At 35.6% G+C, this 13,751-nt stretch overlaps 1 protein-coding gene across 5 annotated transcripts in view; it reads left to right on the forward strand.

Moving 5' to 3' along the window:
• The window catches only part of KCNQ5 (potassium voltage-gated channel subfamily Q member 5), a 359,579-nt gene extending 357,156 nt beyond the window's left edge, over window positions 1-2,423 (forward strand). For all 5 annotated transcript variants that reach the window (XM_032216260.1, XM_032216262.1, XM_032216264.1 and 2 more), the window contains 2 exons: window positions 794-920; window positions 1,473-2,423. In XM_032216260.1, the coding sequence (XP_032072151.1) occupies window positions 794-920; window positions 1,473-2,423 (1,078 nt within the window). The remainder of the gene's footprint in view (window positions 1-793; window positions 921-1,472) is intronic.
• The last annotated feature ends 11,328 nt before the right edge of the window (window positions 2,424-13,751 follow it).

A 13,751-nucleotide genomic window follows, 5' to 3' on the forward strand; every position in this document is an offset into this window, starting at 1 on the left:
ATGTCATCACTCTAATTCCCATAACCCCGTCTTATGCCCTTGGGTGTCAAATCACCTAGTAGGGCCATATTACGAATAGTATTATCCTTCTCATCTTTCCTATTACCTATTTCCTAAGCTTCTTATGAGTATAACTTTGTTGTTTGTATCCCATGATTTATGTTGTTGCTTTTATTAAGTATCCTATCATGATTTATGTTGATTGATTATTTAGTACTCTGTGACTTCACTGAGTGTTGTATCTTATTATTTATGATGGTTGTATTTTATTACTATGATCACGATTTATCACTTCTTGCTTGTATGTACACTGAGAGGGTATGCCCTAGAGACCAATTCATTGTGTGTCCAATCATACTTGGCCACTAAAGAATTCTGTTCTGTTCTGTTCTATTTCCTTACTGTGCCCTTCTTTCCTACAACCTGATTTATATCCACTAAAACTTTTTTAGTATTATCAACTTTTATCAATTCTGACCACTGGAAAGCTACAAGTTGATTTTGGCAGGTTCTTCTGATAATAATTCATCTGTAACAGAGTATTGTATACAGCAGGAACAACGAATACATTTGTTAGTCTTAGTCACATTTAGATAAACTATTTAGATTACATACATACATTTAGAAATGATCACAATGGAAAGTGTTAAAATATTCAGGTTAATACGTTTGCCCCAAATAAAAATATAAGTATACGTTTGCCAAATAATTAAAAATATATATTTACTTAGGCCCCCAAATTATTGCCTTTTGAAGCCTTTTATGCATATTTCTATATTTAATTATCTTGCAGGGTTGATCAGATTCTTGGAAGGGGACAAATTACCACCGATAAAAGAAGTCGAGAAAAAAATACTGTAGAGAATGAGACAACTGATGACCTCAGCATGTTAGGGCGTGTAGTCAAGGTAGAAAAACAGGTAATGCAACTTAAAAGAGCATGAGGCTTCCTTATATTACTGAACAACAATTTTATGAATAAAATTCATTGCTAATGTTTTCTACCTAATTTCCATTTTTTCATAACAATAGTATGACTGTGCAAAATTATTTTAGCGAACTCCAAAATGTCAGTGGCATTTTGCACAATTTTATCATTGTACTATTATTATGAAATATACACAGAATAAATCTGGATGGCTGCAATTCATATTCTACATGATACATAGAAATATCTCATGAATTTGCATCATTTTAGTATAATTTATTAGGGATTGGTTGGAATAAATGACAACTTGAACCATGTGTTTTTCATAAAAATTATCTTTTGCAAAAGAAATCATGTAATGATTGAACAAAATTCAAATTTTTCTTTGCAATATATTATTTTGTGATTAAAGATATAAAATTCCCTATCACTATATCATACATGATAAAATATGTACTACAGGTTACAAATATTATTTTAATGACATGAATCTTAGTTTATAAACATCAACGATCCTAAATATTTGTTCTTCTTCTATCTCTAGGTCCAATCTATTGAATCAAAATTAGATTCACTACTAGACATTTATCAACAGGTTTTGAAGAAAGGATCTGTGTCCGCATTGACTTTAGCTTCGTTTCAAATGCCGCCTTTTGAATGTGATCAAACCTCTGGTTACCAGAGTCCTGTAGATAGTAAAGATTTGTCTAATTCTGCTCAGACTAGTGGATCTGTTTCCAGATCAGCCAGTGTCAACATGCCATGTGGCCTACAGCTTATATTGACACCAAATGAATTCAACACTCAAGCTTACTATGCCTTTAGTCCAACTATGCATAGTCAAGCCACACAGGTGCCAAGCGATGGATCTGTAACTGTGTCCACTAATAATGCACTAAACCAAATAAATCAGACATCTAAGCCAACAGCACCCACTACATTACAGATACCCCCCTTTTCATCAGTAAAGCATATCAATAGGCTGCAGCCTATTAATTTTATTCCTGTTAACACACAGGAAAATACTTCTGATGTCACCACTTGCCTTGTTGCTTCAAAGGATAATGGACAAAGTTCACAGTCCAGTGTGACAAAGGATCTTTCATGGAGAAAAAGCCTTGACACAGAGAGTGAACCTCTAGTCTCTGTGAAACCAACGGTACAAATGGATATAGGAAAATCACTGTCAGTACAAAACCTTATACAGTCAACAGCTGAAGAACTGAGTCTACAGATTTCTGGAAGTGATACCAGTAGTTCAAGAAGTAGCCAAGAACTATATAGCAAATGGAGGGAATCAAAATTATTTATAACTGATGAAGATTTGGAAACAGAGAGAGAAAATGAAACTTTTGAAGCCATTACCCACCCATTAGTGGAAACAACTCTCTCTACTGACTCTCTAAGGACTGGAATGTCAAGATCATCTCAAAGTATTTGCAAGCCAGGAGACAGCACAGATGTTCTCAGCCTTCCTCATGTCAAACTTAAATAACATTTTGTTGGTTTTGTTCAAAGCTAAGTAACCCTTTCAGTCATACATATCAAGGCATGGACATTTTGAAAACCCTTTAAATATTTTTTAAAGAATAAATTAGTCGGGAAGAAAGGCACTTGTATGAGTCCATATATTTTAGTTGCATGTAAAATGCATGTGTAGATGATGGAAAAAAATATTCTAATTTATACCTACGGTACACTGGCATTTTCATTTAGTACAGCAGGTATAAATGAGTTACCAATGAAATTTATGTTAGTTTTATTAAACATTTGGAAACCATTGAGTTTCTATAGCTCATAAGTAAATTTCAAATAATAGGAAAGTAATTTTGCCACTGGTTAAAATAAAATCTATTTATGACCTGGATTAGATCATACCTATGTTTACAAGGGGGCGGGAGGGCGTTACTATTTGCAGCTGCTAGTAAGAAAAACCCATTTTTCTGGGATTAGAAATGGCTGCTAGTTGCAAGCTAAAATTATTCAGCTATTTTAGAAGAATTTTGATTTCTATATTCACTTGAAGGTGTAGGTACAGGATTGAATCAAAATATTTTGCACAGCACTTTTTTAGGTTTTTGTGACTGTATTATTAGTACTACTACTACAACTACTACTACTACTTTACCTTCTCTTTCTATAAACTGTTCAAAATTCCAAATCATCCTGGTTGATCTTCAGAGTGAAATTTTCTCTCTAACTTTCTAAATTCATAGATGATCTCCTTGTGGATCTTAACTATCTGCGAGAAACAGCTGCTTTCTTGAATGTAATTATTATTTAAATTATTTTCTGTGGCCGAAGGATAGCACAAAGGAACTTAGCAAAAAGGAGAAAGTAATGGATGAAATGGGGAGATAAAAGAAAAATGATACATAAAAAATAGTAATTCTAATACAATTATAATTACATGATTAGATTAAAAAAATAATTTGTTTATAAATGAATGTGGGCAGGATCGGGGGAAGCCTAAAGGAAATGGAAAGGGGATGCAAAACCTTATAAATAAAGACTATTTATCTCTCCCCTCATAAAAAGTCTGGTAATCCAACTGATCTGATGGTGCTGAACATTACCTGTCAGGTATGTATTGACAAGAGCTGAAAGTCTGGTCTGGTTTTAGTATAAGATATAAAAAAACTAGTGCCTCCTCCAAATATATTTCTAGGAATCTCTTCCCAAATCCAATCCATACTAATCTGTGATATAGCTTTGAACTAGCAGAAGATTTTTTGTTCTTCTTCCAAACTCTCCTTTTACTCCTGACAAATACCAGGAAACAATACTAAACAAAATTACAATTGCCATTGAATTATTTTAAGAGCCTAATGGTGTTCTAATTGCTCTTCCCTACTGATAGCCAAATTTGCTACTGTATTCATTATTGATGTTCACACACATCTCCAAAGTATGGCATCAGCAAAGTATCTTCTGCTTGATATTCTCTCAATTCCAGAGGCATTCCACAGATTGAAGAGTGCTACTAGCTCAGTCCCTTGAGTCAGTCCTGCTCTGAAAGTGAAGTTACACATCAAAATATCACAAGAGTCTTAATCATGAGTAAATGCTGCAGATTGTGCTGCAAAATTGAATTGTTTACTCCATTAATTTCTGCCTCTTTTTATATAGATAAACTGTCTGGATGTTAACAATCTTATTCTGTGAAAGTACTCATAAATTGTAAAGTGTTTGTACTATTTCCTTCATATAAAGATGATGAATGCTACTCGAGTTTTGGTTTCGTCAAAGCTCATACTGGGATAATTTCCAGAGGAAGATTTTGAAGCACACATGGACAGTCTTTCATTCCGCACAGAATATTTTATTTTACCGTTTCAGTCTTTGAACGTTGATGGTGGCAGCATATTCTGCAACATTTATAGTAGAAACAGTTCCTGGATGCCTCCAGAACTAAGCTATCCTTTTTCAATTGAATCTGTCTACTCCAGCTGCCAAACCAAATGAAAGAAGGGCATTGGTGAATTGTGTACAAGTAGTCCTTGACTTACATCTATAATTTCCATCGCAAGCAAGGCGGTTGTTAAAAGAGTTGCACTCAATTTTATGACCTTTTCTTCTACAGTTAAAATTAAACAGAGTCATTTAAGGGTGCAGTTCCCCCCATTGATTTTGCTTATTGGATAACTATTAGGAAGATCGTAAATGGTGATCACATGACCACGGGATATTGCAACATGTAGGTCACCAAGCACCTAAATTTTGAAAAATGGACAGTAAGGGAGACTGCGATGGTTGTAAGTGCGAATACCAGTTGTAAGTCACTTTTTTTTTCTGTGCTATTGTAACTCCAAACAGTCACTAAATGAATGGTTGTAAGTCAAGGACTATCTGTAATATGGGTGTTTATAGGGATGAACAGTCTCTGCCCCTCCTCCCTTGTGAAACTTGAACCTACAGCAACTCCTTTCCTTCTCACATCTGGAAAATCAACCAAAATTACTTCCAACCAGGGGTTTATGTGCTGTGCGTCCTGCCAAAGATAGTTACAAATATGACCCTTCCCTCTTTCAATGCTTTATAGTGCCTTTTATTAGCCTACATTTGCATTAATTAGAACTCATCAGAAGAGCTATTGCCAAGGAGCAAGGCCAGCTAGAGAAGGCAGTGAGAAGTTTCCCTTTCTAAAAATACAATTGAGAACATTAGCCTGCCATACAGGATATCCACATGGACACCAATATTCAAACAGAGCTCCATTTCCAGTGTCAGCAAAGTAATTTGTAGTTTGGTGATTCTCTGCTATTGGTTGCCTTAATTAAAAGGCAAGGCTGAGTCTTCATAACATTAATTATAATGCTGCCTGTGAAACCGAATAGGTCTTCAAGAGACACCAATCAGGAATATCTTTACAAACGTATAACTAGCCTTTAAATTACCCCACCCTCTTGTTCACAGGAAGATTTTACAGATACATGATTTTACAAAAAAAATAATAATCATGTTCTTTTTAATACTGCTGAAGTTTCTTTAGCAATAGCAATAGTTAGACTTATATACCGCTTCATAGGGCTTTCAGCCCTCTCTAAGCGGTTTATAGAGTCAGCATATCGCCCCCAACAATCCGGGTCCTCATTTTACCCACCTCGGAAGGATGGAAGGCTGAGTCAACCTTGAGCCTGGTGGGATTTGAACAGCCGAACTGCTGAACTGCAGTCAGCTGAAGTAGCCTGCAATGCTGCATTTAACCACTGCTCCACCTCGGCTCTTAATGAATATATGTAGATTTTAACCTGAATATTAAATAGGAGAATAATAGTTCCAATTGTATCCTCAGGCTGGAATTCTTATACGGAGTTGGAAATATTATAATGTTGAAATCTGTTTTCCTATCAGAAATGACAAAATCAAAGTTTAAATAATAAAACCATAAAACCATAAACAACAATCCTTATTTGAGTCCCTTGTTAAACCCCTTTCTGCCTAGGAATGTTCTCTTTTCTTGCTGAATATCACTGACTATAATAAATATGCAGTGAAGGATAAAGTGGGGAACAAAGTCAGTATTTCCACTAATATTCTAAGAGCTTTACAGTATATCTTACAATGCACTGCTGCATAAGAAGCTATAAAGTGGGGGGGGGGATCTAACCTTTAAAAACAACTTGGGGATTACACTATATATTAAAGTCTTAATCAATCAAAGCCACTTCCAGAGGCTGACTGCTATCCCTAAGGAAGTGCACCACTCTGTGGTGCAGAAGAAGCTGGCCCTGAATCATTTGGGGTGAGTCTGGAGGCCTGCTGAGGAAGTTCTACATCCTTGATTTATATACACATCTTTTAATTTTACTAAAGGTATCTTTCAGCTTTACTAGGTAGATTAGACAGGACGCAGGACCGGATGATTCTAATTCTACTAGATTATAAAGCAACATTAGCAGAGTCTTTAAGTCTTAAAGTGCAATTCTCCCTTCATCTCCTTTGCAGCAAGAAACTTGGGAGTCTCTTCTGAGCCTATTGCAAAATCTATTATCCAGTTGCAGACTATGCTGCCTCTCATCTGATCATTCCCTAGGCCAGTGATGGTTAACCTTTTTGTCCTTGCATGCCAAAATTGTGCGCATGCAACATGTGCGTACATGCCCACACCCATAATCAATGCACCATGCCCTCCATGTGCATGCATGCACGACCCTCCCTGCGTGCATACCCACAACTCCCCCGCATGCCCCCACACACACACCGCGTCCCCTAGCAGGCCTTCATGAACCCTCCTGAAACCAAAAATGGAGCACAGGGGAGTGCGCTTCACCCCCCCATGCTCCCCCGCAAGCATGTGTGACCCCCCCTCCCCTCACACATGCATGTGCAACTCCCCACGCATGCACAAACATCTCCCACATGTGTGGCACTCAAAAATCAGCGGGAGGCGCATGCGTATGCATGGTGGAATTGAGCTGGGCGACAGCTCGTGTGCCCACAGAGAGGGCTCCACGTGCTACCTGTGGCATGCGTGCCATAGGTTCGCCATCACTGCCCTAGGCAGTGTTCCTTGGCCCATTCTTCCAAGGTCTTTTCCATATACCTTTTACAATATAGCATTCCTTGCTTGAAGAGGGAATTGAATAGTCTTTAATACAGTCTTACAAATATTTATTTTCTTCTGGTCTATATTTTTATTTAAATATGAATAGCATTTTCCATTATAAGGCAAAGATTTACTAACGCTGGTCAAGTGTTTATCGACTGCTGTCATTGAATAGCGTGACAGATACTTAAGTGTCTTCTGTTGACTAGGCAAAGTATTTTCTCTTAGAATGTACTATATCTGGATTCAGCCTTAGTCCTAAATAAATATTCCTATTTGTTTCCTCAACATAAAGAGTTGTGCCCATTTAAAGTATTAAAGTCAAAACTATTATTTTTGCTAAGCGTATCTTTAACCTGAAAATGTTGGTATTCCAATTATTTCCTGAGGAAAATTAATACTTACGTCGCATATGTCACATTGACTCTGAACATTAATGTACAGAATATCAAACAGGGATAAAGGGAATAAACTTTTTTTTTTACAAAACGCTGAAAAACATAGAATTTAGGAAACAAAGAAAATATGTAAGCAAAAGAATAAAGCTGAAGGCCTTTTTCTTCTATTTGAGCAACAGTGAGTTAAACGGGACTTACTTAATAGGGTGTATATTCTAGACAAATATGTAGAATGACAACCAGCTGAATTGTTCTTGCTGAGATATTATGATAAAATGTGATAATTAAGTACCAAGACCAATAAAGGAGAATATTTGTAGCTCAGGTTGAAATGAGGGGGTCCTTGGTGCTCTCCGACCTTGGTTGTTTTCTTGCACAGATTTCATTATCCAAACTAGGTAACGTCATTCCTGCTAGGAAGGAGTGGGTTTTCTCTCAGATTATATTATGTTGGCTTGCCCTGTCAATGTTGGTGATGGTCGTTTTAGAGATTCTTTGGTAGGACTGTTCTCTGTTGGCTCCTTTGGCAGTTTTTTGATTGGGGTATTGTTTACTTGATTGTTGCCCTGATGTTAACCTTGGAGATAATCTAAGGTGATCTGGGTGCTGACTGTTGGTGGAGAAGTGCTTGGGTCTTTTTTTCCCCGTTTTTGGATGGTTGGTTGTCTCTTTTGCATAGTCTATAGCAGTGGTGGGTTTCAAAAATTGTTCGAACCTACTCTGTGGGTGTGGCCTCCTTTGCGGGAGTGGCTTGCTGCCCATGTGACCGGATGGGAGTGGCTTGCCGCTCATGTGACCAGATATGAAGATGCTGACAACACTTGTCAGAACCACCTTAAATTACCTCCCACACAGCACTGGCATGCATAAGAATATGATGTGAACTTGTTTTTCAAAAGGCATCTTTGGTTTGCGTTAAAACAACTTCAACACACGCAATGTTCTGATTGCACCACAAACGCAGTAGTCATCCTTACCTTTCACAGAGACACTGAGTTTTATAAATACGAGCATGATAGTGTAGAATCATCATATCCAAGGACCAGTGGTGGGTTTCAAAAAATTTTGGAACCTCTTCTGTAGGTGTGGCCTGCTTTCCGGGTCCACTGGTGGAACATCTTCTAACCGGTTCGGTAGATTTGACGAACCAGTTCTACCAAACTGGTGCGAACTGGCAGGAACCCACCTCTGCACACAAGCCAACTAAAGCTCTTCAAAACATCTTAAGCAAACCAAAAGAAATCTTAGAAGAAAAAACAGAAGTCATCTACAACATACAATGTAATGACTGCAACAATCACTATGTAGGACAAACATTCAGAAGACTGGCAAAACACATCCGTGAACACCAGCTAGCCTCAGAAACCATGATGAAAATTCTTTAATTTCACAACACATAGGCAGGTTGAATCATAGTTTCAATTGGGAAAATGGGACCCTCCTAAACCAAGCCTAATACAAAAACACCATGGGATTTATTGAAGCCTGGCACTCTGACAAATTAGCTATCAATAGACACATAGACATTAACAACATCTGTAGGCTATGCAAAAGAGATAATCAACCAGCCAAAGGGGGAACAAAAAGATCCAAGCATCTCTCCACCAGTAATCAGCACCCAGATCAGCATAGATTAACTCAAAGATTAACATCAGACCAACAATCAAATAGACAAAACCCCAATCAAAAAACTGCCAAGGAAATCCAATAAGGCAGATGTTTGGAAGAGGGGATTAGTTTCATTTCTGCTCTACCATCTCACTGATAAATATTTTAAAAGGGATTCTGATTGATTACATCAAGGTTGCTGTGACTTTTTAAATTGTTCAAGAGTATTTACAAAGTTTCCAATCCTTTAAATTTGTATTTATTTCCATAAGCAAAAAGCCATTGGTAATGCCATAAAGTGCAGGCGTGGCCCACACAGAGGAATGAAAGCGATTGTTTGTCTAACAATGATAAAATATACAGGACATTTCCACTGATGTTAGAATGGCTTCAACCATCACAATAAAATACAGTGTTCATTGTAATTACATAATAAAATGTCCATATTATTGTTAATAAAACTGATTTTAAATACTATGATTAATGTATTGTGTTCTTTAAGAAACAGTAGCAAAGCCTGTGGCCTAAATTCATGTGTTTGAATAAGTTAATCTGTTAGCTGCGCAGCTGAACTCAGAATGTTTAAAAAATTCTTGCCAAGTGTCTGTGATTTGGGGATCTTCTAAACTTAATAGAGTGCAGAAAAGAAAGAAAAGGTAAAAGAAAATAGAAAAGAAAAAAAATCCAAAGATGCGGCTTTTGATCTTCTTTAAAAGTTACAAATGGAGTTATAAATATAGGTATACAAATATATACAAATGGAGTTATAAATATAGGTCTATCTTTAAAGTTACATTATTCTCTTCTTCCTATAATGTATTCTAGCTAATCAATGAATCAAGACTATAAATCATAAGTTTATTTTTTTCCTGTTTCACACAAAAAGACTGTAAAGAGTTTGTAGTCAGCAATAAAACATACAAAGAAACAAACATACATATTGGGGTTTTTTCCTGATCACATAAGTCAATTTGGCCATCTAGTGTGGAAAGTACACCCCAAATGACAGTGCCAAGAACCACTAAAGCAGTGCCAATAGGCTTAAACCATCCCTTCCCCTTTAAGAGGAAACCAGCTCTTCCCTTTAACCAAGAAGCACCATCTGAAAGGAAAATTCAGAGCAGCTTGCTGTTACAAAAGAAACAAAAGCTGAATACAGAAGCTCTTAAGTAGAGCCATTAAGATAAGGGGAATCAGGCTAAAACTAGGAAACTCCCTTTTCCCTGTCCCTGATAGGATTAAACCCCATGGATAAGAAAAACAAAAGACCTCGGACCAAGATTAACTCAGGAAAACAGGAAAGCAAACCCCAGGGCAATCAGAAACACATCAAAACCCCTCAAGGTGCAGGAGCTTCAAAGTGGAATTAAGGCTAAGATTCACACACAATAAGAAACAGAAATAGAAATAAATTGCCAAATCATTCCATTATTTTGCACAATAACCTTTTGCAGTTTTCATACAAAAAAAAACAAAGTTCCATGGCTTTTTTTCCAACTGCTTGTCCATCAGTTTCAAAGAAAGACCTCTGATTTCAATATTAACTTCAAAATTCTCTGGCTCAGTGTATGTATTTGAATCCAGAGTTTTCTAACATTTATTACATGTCCATCAAACATGAAAAATATCCGTTCTTGTGTTTCACATTTCCAACATAAATTTGCAGTGCCTTTATATATTTTATGCATTTTTTTTCTGGTGTTATATAACAACAGTATATCATTTTATTAAAATTCTTAATATAATACAATGTAAATTTCTATCCTTTTAACCACATATTTTCCCATTCTTCAACCTGTATATTACAACCAAAACATTTAGCCCACTTTATCATATATTTTTCATTGGTTCTGTTTTAAATTTCAATTGAAGTTTAAACATTTTAGTAATTACATGTTTATCAACTATACCCAATTCTATTTCAAACTCAATTACAGTGTTCAAAACCATAAACTCTTATTTTAAATCTAATAACTGTAAATAAGAAAACCATTGGCAACCATATTCCTCTGCCACCAGTTCTTCTCTTGATTTTATTTTGTATTCCCCTTGATAAAATTCTACTATTTCATAATATTTAGCCATTTCTGTTTGCCTATTATTTCTTGTCTGTAAGGAATTTCTTATCCTTAGAGCCACATGGGTATTTTTGGGCACAACCTGGACAAAAAAGCAGAGAGTTCATATGCATAACTATACTTTAGTAAATCATCTTTGATGAAATCATGCTTTCCCTATAAATTTTATGTTTAGCAACTCTAATTGAGTGTCTAACTGAATGAAGTTCACTCATAACTTATTGTCATTCATTCATTATTGCATTTGTCTAGAAAAGCTGCATAGCAATATTGTTAAAATAGTTGACATCCACATCTTTGGTTCTGATGCCCGTACGGTCTTTTGAAACTCCAGAGATATTGCAACTTTATTATATTTAAATTCAAACATAAATCTGAACAACATACAAATAAATTGGAATAGTACTTCAAACCCCTTCAAACTGAACACAAATATAATTTCAGAATGACTGTGTCACATAGGAATCTTGAAAAAAATGAAATTAACTTTTAATGATTATTATGTATTTAATCATGTTTCCAAAATATTTCATGAGTTCAACAGGGCTAAAAATATTTGGCTTCTAATATTCGTTTCTACACAGTGTCTGATGCAAAGGTCAGCCAGCATTAAAGAATTCCAGTGTCCCTGATATCATTTTCTATTGTGGCAATATCCATGTGAAACTTCGTTAGAGACTGCATCTAGATGTTTGAGAAAGAATGCAGTAAATGAATCTTCAGTGACATGTTGCACTTCAAATCTTATATACTCAAAGATGTTTGTCAGTCAGTTGAACGTAGTTTGGTGCTCTGTAATTTCCAAAAAAATTCTCAATGACATCCTTGAATGCTTTCCAGGCAATTTTCTGTGGTCCCACTAATAGAACATCGAAGCACCATTTCTTTTTAATATAATGCAACTCTCTTGTACAGCTGTCCCATTCACATATGTAACAACAGTACAAGAAGTCCTCGACTTACAACCACAATTGAGCCCAAAATTTCAGTTGTTAAATGAGACAGTTTTTCTCCATTTTACAAGCTTTCTTGCCACAGTTGTTATAGGAATCACTACTGATGTTCAGTTAGTAACACAGGTGTAAATTGAATCTGGCTTCCCCAGTGACTTTGCTCTCAGAAGGTCGCATAAAGTGATCACATGACCCTGGGCCACCGCAATCGTTATAAATATGAGCCAGTTGCCAAAAGCCTGAATTTTAATCACATGACCATGGGGATGCTGCAACAGACTTGTCAAAAACTGTCATAAGTCATTTTTTCAATGCTGTTGTAACTTGGTCACTAAACAGATGGTTGTAAATCAAATGGTTGTAAATCAAGGACTACCTGTATACTACTTGGTATACCTGAACCGCATTCACACAACAGAGCCACTACTATTTCTGTTGTACTTGGTATACTGGATTTGTTTCAACAACAGTTACATGTTTTTGTATATTTCTTTCATATGTTAGCATAGCCAACAACTACTAATGAGTATACATTGCTATTGTGCAAAGACCAAAGATTTCTATAAAACAGTATGTGATAAATTACAAGGTTAAATTACAAGTTATTTTCATGATTAGCAGCCAAAAATCAATAAAATGCATCTGAAAATGTTCAGGAAGGGAAATCTTTGTTTTTTAGTGCTATCAATAACTACATATATCAGGCTTAAATTGTTGTGAAAAAGGCAGCCATGTATTTATGAAGTATTTTGTGACTCCAAATATTGGCTTATTAAAAACTATCAATTCTCAGCCTTTGAATTAGCTTTGTATTAAAGGAGAGGAGAGGCATGGTTGGGGAATATCCATATGGTCTAGGCTTAATTGTTTAATAATCAAACCATTACAACTTTTGAAGAAATTTTAGAAGTTTAATTATCCAATATATATTTATCAATTTTAAATAAGTTTTTAATAGGAATCTTTTTCTGCAGATCGAATTATAGAATTAGATATAATTTGGGTGTTTGTTTTTTAAGTTTTGTTTATTAGCTCACAGCTTTCATTTTACCCCTCTATTTTCTAGGATTTTCCCCTCTCATTTTTTCCTGCGTGTAGATTAATATAGTCTTTACTTCTTTTCTTCATTTTACACTTTTTTTAAAGTTACTTAAGTTAGTATAAGAAATCTAGCTTTCTTCTAAGGTTATGTTTCTTTCCTATTATAGCAATAATATTATTATATTGCTATTTAGTTTCTATTTAGTGCCATAAATTATAGGCATTTTAAAGATATTTTAATTGCAATATCTTGAAATTTATTTATTTTTTAAATGAAGGAAAAAGATTTGCATATACTGTACAGTGTCCTACTGCCCTGAATGAGGGAATTGGTTTGAAAGATTATATCCTATATGAGAAATCAAGAACACATAGCCAGCCTACTAGTAAACTGCCTCTCCACATTCTTTTTAATTAATATATCCTCATAACTCAAGGAAAATTATGGTTACCAAATTATGTTTAGTTAAAGAAAGCTACAGCTAAAGCTATTATATCTGGACTACAAGAGTATGGATGTGTGCCAGATGATAGCAAACAATGGTTTATTTGCATCTGTTTGTTACCAACTAATGACTACCCAGGCTTTTTGGTTTTTGCATTCAGTTGACTTGTTCTGAGCACTACTATTTCCCCTAGCCCAAAACACTAGAAACACAAATCCATTTAGTGACTGTTCAAAGTTACAACAGCATT

This window comes from Thamnophis elegans, chromosome 4 (genome assembly GCF_009769535.1).
Source record: "Thamnophis elegans isolate rThaEle1 chromosome 4, rThaEle1.pri, whole genome shotgun sequence".
NCBI lineage: Eukaryota > Metazoa > Chordata > Lepidosauria > Squamata > Colubridae > Thamnophis > Thamnophis elegans.